This window comes from Aquila chrysaetos, chromosome 17 (assembly GCF_900496995.4).
Source record: "Aquila chrysaetos chrysaetos chromosome 17, bAquChr1.4, whole genome shotgun sequence".
In the NCBI taxonomy this organism is placed as follows: domain Eukaryota; kingdom Metazoa; phylum Chordata; class Aves; order Accipitriformes; family Accipitridae; genus Aquila; species Aquila chrysaetos.
In genome coordinates, this window is record NC_044020.1 from 22,393,502 (window position 1) to 22,402,364 (window position 8,863).

The 8,863-nt window shown below is 37.3% G+C and overlaps 1 protein-coding gene across 3 annotated transcripts; it reads right to left on the reverse strand.

The window, feature by feature from the left end:
- Positions 1–581: 581 nt before the first annotated feature.
- On the reverse strand, positions 582–8,830 carry RAD51AP1 (RAD51 associated protein 1). 3 transcript variants are annotated; one of them, XR_003927133.2, is made up of 10 exons: positions 8,740–8,827; positions 8,035–8,084; positions 6,497–6,638; positions 5,601–5,710; positions 5,198–5,272; positions 4,382–4,531; positions 3,074–3,229; positions 2,153–2,296; positions 1,449–1,627; positions 1,171–1,285 (listed from the first exon to the last, which is right to left on the reverse strand). XR_003927133.2 is itself a non-coding variant. In XM_041129514.1 (9 exons), the coding sequence occupies exons 1-9, from the start codon at positions 8,757–8,759 to the stop codon at positions 1,158–1,160; spliced, it is 963 nt and encodes a 320-aa protein (XP_040985448.1). In that variant the 5' UTR covers positions 8,760–8,830; the 3' UTR covers positions 582–1,157. The 3 variants fall into 3 exon arrangements, 2 of the variants coding, with proteins under 2 accessions (XP_040985448.1, XP_029896373.1); XM_041129514.1 differs by lacking the exon at positions 1,449–1,627 and having other exon boundaries at positions 582–1,285; positions 2,153–2,284; positions 8,740–8,830; XM_030040513.2 differs by lacking the exon at positions 1,449–1,627 and having other exon boundaries at positions 582–1,285; positions 8,740–8,825.
- Positions 8,831–8,863: the final 33 nt, after the last annotated feature.

The window sequence follows — 8,863 nt, forward strand, 5'->3', positions numbered from 1 at the left end:
TCCTTGATTCTGAAAAACATTTTCATCCACAGATTTCTTCTCATTCCTTCCATAAGGTAATATGCATATTGTTTTTAATAAACATGCATCTATTAGTATCTTGTTTTAATAATGTAACTACTATACAGTTAAAAAGTAATTTGCCATACCATAGTTTTACTTTAGGCAGCACCATGCTTTTGTCTATGTAATTACTCTCAATAGGGCTATACATTCCTTTGTTAAGGCAGTTCACTCAGTCATGACCAGATCCCTTGAGTAATACAGGGAGAAATGCACCTTCTGTGTCATCTGACATCATCAATATGCTTAGATAAATTATTTACGTTGTGGACTAATAAGTTTGAAAGCTCAGTCTCGTTACTCAGTAACTTACCACTTCAACGCTTTACAAAATCCACTAACTGTACATGGTACCATTGTCTTCAATGAAGACCAAAGAGCTCAAAGCAAAATCCTCACTGTCTGAGCCTGACTAATGCTGCTGACTTCCAGCAACAGTGTGCGCATGCAAAAATATTTGCTGGACTGTAGCCAAAATTTAGAAGTGATTTTCAAAATTAATAAAGTCAATTAATATGACTGATTATATAAAGTATTTTATTTTAGTTTTTTTAAAAATACAACACTCTAAAAAACATTTATACCTATAATACATAAAACTTCATTAAAATACACATACAAGACATGCAAACATTAACAGATTTTGAGAGAGTGGTGACAAATTTTCCATGAAGGGGGTGGAAAGTGATAACTTAACTCTTCCAAGAAATATTTTTTAAACTGTGACTTTCACTTGTGTTAAGAATCCATCTGAGATATCAAATTCTGTAGCTGACATAGTGCTGTCTAGACTATTTTAATGCCAAGAGTTTAGATTATCAGAGAATTAAAATTATCACAAACCCACACCTCTATCATACATCAAAGAGCTGGTGACCCAGATGTCACCTTGATTAAATAATATTATTATTCAGTAGCACTTAAGGATGCCTAGCATTTTGCAGAATAAAAACTCATTCTAGTATTTGACATGTACATAAACAACAGTCCTCCAAAATGGATGATGCCACGAAGCTTTTGGTGCCCACCCTCTATTTACAAGCAAAACACTTTCCATAGTCTTTTCCTTCACGTGGCACCTTGTCACTGACCACTTAACTGCTGGTAGCACTGGGATGCAGTGGTTTGACTCTTGCTAGTCTGGAGAGGCCAAGTCTAAGACACTGAGTAGGTGACTTAACAGAAACATATTTCATAGAGTTATTACTGCTTCCTGATGCAGCTGAAAAAAATTTTAAAACAAAAAAGAAGGTGTAAGAGGTTTAAAGGGGGAAAAAAAAAATCATATATTGTTTTCTTTTTATAGTTTTCATCGCAGAACAAAAACATTCGCAAAAAGGTCTCAACAACATACCACAGAGGCACATGAAAATCAGCACACTCACCGGGAATCAATCTATTTGGGAGCCAATGCAGCAGGTAAGGTGCACAGTTTTAATTAACCAGCAGCACACTGGAGTGACTCTGGACAAGCACATAAAAACTGTTCCCACTGTACTATGCCTTTTCAGGTGCTCCACAGAGAATTACACAACTGAACACAATTCCAAGTGGGAAAATAAGGCTTCAGAGAAAGGAGCCAACAGAAAGAACATGTACAGAAAAGAAGAGTAAATATGAAGGAAAATCAAAGTAAGAGGCAGGAGTCAGCAGCAGCATGCTCAAACACCTTAAGAAAATAAAGCTTCTAAGTATTTGCTTCACTAGAGCAGTTAAAACGCTCCAACATTTTTCTAATATTGTTTAGAATAGATAATAATGCGGCATGTACTAGAGATAAAGAAAGCTCTTAATAAGAGAGAAATGGCCACAAAACAATCTCTTGATTAAGACTTGATCCACACTCTGGAAAATATTTTATTAATGCCCCCACATAAAGGAATTAAGGATAATGCTGTAAGAGGAAAAGAAGCACGGATATAGCTTTGCTTTCTTTTTTTTAAAATCTAAGGTCAAAAGAATTCCTTTCATTATAAGGGGGCAGTCATTTTTCTGAAATACTGTTTATTTGTTTGTTTGCTCTTAGGAGAGTTTGCTAAAAACTTAAGTCAACTAATGTATCCATTTATAGTTATAATCTTACAGGTACCTGGTGGTATCCATTTAGGCTTCTTCTGTGTTACAGGACTTGATGTATGTAGAGGCTTCCCAACTGGTTCTGAAGAACTGGACATCTTTTGTGTTAGATCAGACTTTTCTTCTGTAATCCGTGAAGGAGAAACTACAGGCGATACTTAGTTGGAAAATAAAAGCGACCTTAGAAAGATACTCTTTAGCAGAGAAATCATTACACTGCATAAGATGATAGATCATTGTACAGCACAAGCTCTCTGCGTTAAGTGAAAGGATTAGTTTGTTACTAGATTGTCACATCTTTAACAGTATATACTTAGACAGTCAGTCCTGTTCTACTCCAGAATTTCAATCCTGGTTTGAAAGTAAGCAATGTAACAATTTCTTCTTGAAGACCTATCAAATTTCTAAGAGGGAAGATTCTTCTGTCAGCTACGCAGAGCAAACCACTCCTTGTCATAACTAAAACTAATTTTAAACTAAATTACACATTGTAAACTCAGGCCTGAAATTAAAACACATTACCAAGTCAGACACAAGATTAACACCATGATAAGCATCTTCTTAAGCTATTTAAATAAACTGTGTTAGCAAGACAGTGAACAATTAACTCTGAAGGGCATGCACATTTCATGTTTTTTGCAAAGTGGTTAGTAGAACTAGCATTGTTTAGCTATCCTTGGATTAAAAACTCATAAATGCAACTGCAAGAGGAGGCTCTGAGATTATAATTTTTTTTAAATCCTCAGATCACTCATTGTTATTTAACCTTTTCTTAAAAGCCAGATATAGTTACATACAAAGAAGTGAACTCTGCTTATTTTCATCACAGCCCTGCACAGTCAGTCTGTCAGCCAAATTTATCTATGCCTTCAGTGTAAATAAAAGGGACTTTTATCATAAAGAAGCCTATTTCAAATTCATAGTCCAAACTTACCTGTAGTATTAATCTTGGATTTGGGAGTTAACTTCTCTCTTTCAGCTGGCATCTTTTGTTTGGTTTTCTTTTTATTTCCTTTAGCTTTCTTCTTTTCTATAGCAAAGTCTTCATCATCACCTTCACTATAATCTGAATCTTCTTCTGATTCCTCACCTACAGCAAGGAAAAGGGATGTCATCTCTTTACAGGAAATACAATTTACAATTACTCCAGGGCCTTCTAATCACATTCTGGACATAAAAAACCAGGATAACTTAAGGATACAGTAAACCAAATTTGCATATATTTATATGCTGAACTGAGAAAGAAGTAGCCTCCATAAAACATTCTGTATTTACAGAATTCTTGCTCTGTACTTTAATAACGGAATGTCCTGGTATAAACTCCATACAATAATGATTTTAACAGCAGAATTACCAATATTCCATGTATGCAAGATGAAAAAGTTAAAGTTATTTGACTAAAGTTATTGGCAGGGCTTCCAATTTTTACATATTCTTAGTCATGACTATTTAAAGTGGAAAAACACTATGTCTAATTTCAGCTGTAAGAAAGATTTTATAGATCTATTGTTAAAAAAGCCAGACATTAGCGAATCTTAAAAATAGTTCTCTATCAACAGGAATATCTGGATTATTCCCTTTAAACTTTATTTCACTGACAATTCTAGAAGTATTTTCCAATAAACCTTGCAGTAAGGAATAAAGGAAAGGATACAGACACATCAACCATTGCGGAATGAGAGACGTCTATCATATTCTGCAGACATTCAATACTGGGCTGCTACCAGAAGCAGAGTGTAAGGCTAGACTGACCTCCAATTGGATGCAGCATGGTTTCTGAGTTGAGAATTGGAGGAAGGAAAGAATGGAGGCTGCCTACTTTTTTAAATAAGCTTAAACAAAGCCAATACTGAAAGCACCAACACCTGACGCTACTCCAGAGTCACTGTTTTGATGCAAACCCCAGACAACAACTGGAAAAATGAACGGAGGCTCTTTAAAAGAGAAGAAACTTTCCTAGACAAAGAGGTTAGAAGAAACCTGTTCTGACAGACTGCGGCAAATGCAGAGAAACAGTATCATTTTTGCCAGTTTGGGGAATGTGTATGAATAAGCTTCTGTGTTTAGATTTAGTGTCAAAGTGCAACTGAGATGCCACTAGTATTAAAAGATAATGCTTCAGTAAGGGAGGGAGGGAAGATACAGTAGAAGCAGTATGCATTTAACTGAAAATATAAATTAAATGGAAGGCATCACATTCAAAGCACATCTAAGGAGAGGGTTTTTATAGAGAAGAACTTACTGGGTACACACTCCGGCTCAGAGTCAGTAGCATGCCCTCCGTCATCGCTGTCAACGGTCAGTAACTTCTGATGTGCTGGAACTTTAGATGCTGCTGTCCTTTGCCTACCGTCACCCCTAGGTACGTTATCATCCATAACCTGATTGAGACCTAGAAAGCGGAAGGTGGTCTAATTAATTAAAATTCACAGTAAGTCTATTCTTCTTCTCAAAAAGAAGCAGGTATTTGACTCCCAGAATTCATTTTTGTGACTTTGAAGTATACTATACAGAAGCGTATCATCAGCACTTGTTTTCATGTGATTCTCATTTTACTTTTAACTGACCAAACTGCACTTTTTGGTTGTGAAAGTTATCAACATTCATGTGTAATCAAACTAACAAAAGGGCAGAAGACCAAAAATAAAACTGGAAAAATGAAAAAGTTTCCAATGGCACAGCAAATATTCTGGTCATGTTTATTTGATGCTTAGGCATTACGGACCCATTAAGGAGTTGAGGGTAAGTGTAGCTTCTTGAAGAAGTAAATAAACTCAGCATCTAAAAACATCACGTGTCTGTTGCTTTTTCCAACTAACTTTTAGTGATCTGTAACAATCTCATTCAGCAATCCACAGGTTTTCTCATTTTAAGACTGGGACTGAATTTTTAATGAAAAAATTAATGCATCCTTCATCCTTCAGTCTTTATTTAAGATAAAGACTCTTTTTTCCATGTAAGTGAAAAACAGAAACCAATAGAAACAAAGGAGAGATAAGCTACTTAAATGTATCTTGAAACACTACTTCTGAAAAGACAGAATATGAGAACAACTTACCTAAAAGTTCACTGTCTACACTGCAGTTGGAAAAAAGGGGTCTCCTATGTACATTTTCTGATTCAGTATGCTTACCTGTTTCAGGATCCAGAAAACAAACAAAAAATAATATTAGTATTCAAAACCCACATTACAAAAAGTCAAGATATTAAGAAATGAAAACAGCTAACATTTTTAGCTGTCTCTAATCAAACTATATGTTTGGGAGATCTTACAGAAAGTTATTTTTCTCACAGAAAAAAACAAGAATGTAAGACAACAGGCACTACTTAGAAATTCTCATTTCATTATGACATCTTGAAATAAAACATGACTTTCAACCTATTTCACTGTAAAATAAATTAAGTCATGTTTGAATTCACTACATATAAATAAAGAATGTTGCATTGAACTGAAAAATAACCTTGTTCTTCTGAATTTTGCACATCAAGGATATTTGCAGAATTTTCTTTGACAGATAAGGCTAAGGCAACTTCCAAATCTCTTTGATAAAGTTTGTCATCCAAGGATATCCTGGAAAAAGAAAACAACAAACATGCTAAATAATAAAACAATGACATGAGCGTTACAGATCTACTTCTGACTTGCTGAACTTCTTTAAATTCAAATACTTGTAAAGATATTAATATTTCAATACATACTTTATAGCATATCATGTTATGAATACTACTTCCTGAAAAGACTTAGACAAAGTACGCACTAATATTTAAAGCACACTATACTTAAAAGCATTATAATTGCAAAACATTGTATATATATATGCACTAATAACTGGCATTATCACAGGAAAAGGTGATTAAGTTTATTTGAAATACCACACTGAGATGTGATATTTATACACAACTTTACCACCAAAATAATCAGATTTCTTTTTTCATTGACTTTGTATTTTCTATCAAGCTTTTTCTTCTTCAAGGAGTCAAAGTTGTCTTTATGTTTCTCAGTTTTAGGAGTACATAAGTAACTCAGAACTGTTAGTTATTTTGCACTGTAGAGATATCAAGACAATATCAGACACGCAAACCTGTTTCTGCACCTATGCAGGCCACTTGCCGGCGTTTTTTAGAGGTCTAACAAAAGAGACATAGCTCACTACCGAACTCAGGCAAATTTTCTTGACTCTATGCATAATCACATTATCCCTGATTTACAACAATACCAATAAAGCTGAAAATTGTTATCACATTGCTATGTTAGTTGTTTTTTCTTAGCTGCTTAAAACTCTAGGAAAAAAAACCCCAAATACTATTATTGAAATCCAGCTTTGCACAGAGTTGACCACATTTCAACATTTCTTACCTTTTACTAGGTGTCTGCTTTTGTGATAGAGTCAATTCTTTGTGTGGCTTTTTTTGCTTCTCTTTTTTCTCCTTCTTTGGATCCTTGAGCTGTGTTCTGGATTTTTTGCTTGAATGTACAGCTATACATGCAAAGTCTTCATCTGTTTGGGAAACAGCAACAAGCTTTAATGAGTTTTCATATATTCTTCCATATGGCCAAAAGAAGTCATTCAACTTCATTTCATCACACACTGAAAATGTGCCAAAGATAACCTTTTTGAAATTAATTCTATTTTTAAAGAACACAACAACTATACTATTCTTAAATGTATTTTAAATTAAAATTTAACAAGACCTCTTTTGCATATATTTTTATTCAAGAGGTAATTATTTTAATTTTTATTACCAGCATGGCAATAAAGCTTCAATGTCCAATGTGTTACCAGATTTTCAATAACTAGAAGTTCACGTTCTGATATGCCGAACAGCAATCAATTATAACAGTAATCCCTGTCATTAAACAGTTTTTAGAGCTCTTGGTGTTTCGGGAATTGTTCCCCTTCTTAAAAAATGTCAGCTGCTCCCCTTTTTCTATCATTTTCATATTGCCTCTTACCAAATATAATGCATTTCTCCAATTTTCAAAGAAAATTAGAAGGCATGAAAACTGCCTTTCTTCCAACTGAAGACATTGCAGATCACGGTGTAAAATAAGGAATAAAATAATAATCTTCAGTATTCTCTAAATGATGCAGAACCTTAGATAATCACTAATGTTTCTGAGAATTTACACTTTTCTTTAGTATTACAAGTGGTCACTTGTAAACTGAAAAAAGTCATGTACCACATTTAAATTCCTGAAACCAAGAATCTCCATTAATCCACAAGATTCACAAGAGACCTTCAGTATTATTTACTTTTGCCCTCCCCTTCCCACCAATTCAAACTGTTGCCCGGATCCTGCAAACAGCATTAAAAACCACAAAAAAACAAAAAAACAACCAACCCACCAAAACCCAAGAGAGCAACCAAATTCTGTAAGAAAAATGCGTAACACCCATAGAAGTAAAGGAGGGCTGTCGTGAAAACAAATAGCCTGCAATCTATTTTCCTTATCAATGGAACTCAAAAGTTGAATCCTATGTCCTTAATCCAAAACCCATCAAGATACAGAGCTGTAGGAGAAACACTAGATCTAGGTACAGATGATTCACATCTCCTTTATACTCCCATTTACAACCCTGTGAACTGATAGGCATGTTGGACATGGAGCAACCAATTACCACTGAAAACTGAGGCAGGGAGAGAAATATTCAATTTTCCTGCAACAAGACACAGCGTATTCACCAGTTTCCTGCCATACTGTTGTTATACTCTGGCTTACAGCCATCATGTTCTTGTTGTATTAGGATATTTAACAGTGTGCCCAGATTACATCCCGAGAAAATATTTAACAGCCTTTTCAATGAACTAATTCATTAAAGATACTCTGACGATATTTTGGGTGGTTACATTAGTGTTTGGCACTTTTGTTACGTACAAGAACATGCCACTCACCGTCGTCTTCCAAATCCCCAAACTGAGAATAATCAACTATTTTCTTGTTCCTGTGGCAAAAAACATACACTGTTAATCCTTCCAGATTGAGCACCTTGACTTGCTAACACTCGATTTTGGGGCGACTCATGTTTTACAACAATAAAGCAACACGTGTTCAAACGTAGGTATAACCAGCGCTACTGCATACAATGCAGTCATTAGGAAGAGCTTCTAGGGTTTTTTTTTAAATCTTGAAGTAACAGTGCTTTTTGTTGCGCTCGTTGTGGGAGCACTGTATTCTCCTTACGTACCCACCCCCTCAGAGCCGCTACCGTTCAAGGGAAATTATCTCCTGGGTCACTCTTCGGCACTCGAAACGTGTGTTCCGTGCACTTTCCAGGCCGTTCCCCACCCCTCAGCCAGGGATCCACCCGAGGGTCCCCGTCACCCGCCGCGGCAGCTCTCCGCGGCAGGCACCCGCCCCAGGGGGAGGCCCCAGCTGGAAGGGAAACGGCGCGGGCCCGTCCTCAAGCCCGGCGTTACAACGGCCCGCGGAGAAGCCCGCTGAGGGGAGGCGCGGGGCTCTGCCGGGGCCCGCCGAGAACGGCGGCCGTGAGGGGCGGCGGGGAGCCCGCCCGCTCCCTCAGCGGGTAACGGCCGCCGGCGCTCGCGCGCGAGGCCTTTCTAGGAAACGTCACGCAGCGCCGCCGCCGCCGCACGTACCTCCTCGCCGGCCGCGCCATCCCCGCGCCGGTCCGCGGGGGGGGGGCACGCGGGCCGCTGACGACAGCGCTGCGCCCTCCTCCCCCCGCCCCCGCCCCGGCACATTCGCCACAAAGCGGGCGGG

Bases quoted from the DNA above. Each gene is read 5' to 3' on its own strand.
- RAD51AP1 (XM_030040513.2), bottom strand. From the start codon at position 8,759: ATGGCGCGGCCGGCGAGGAG. The intron at 6,639-8,034 runs GTGAGTGGCATG...TTTCCCAAACAG, and splicing joins TGGGGATTTGGAAGACGACG to ATGAAGACTTTGCATGTATA. The intron at 3,230-4,381 runs GTAAGTTCTTCT...TCCTTGCTGTAG, and splicing joins TGAGCCGGAGTGTGTACCCA to GTGAGGAATCAGAAGAAGAT.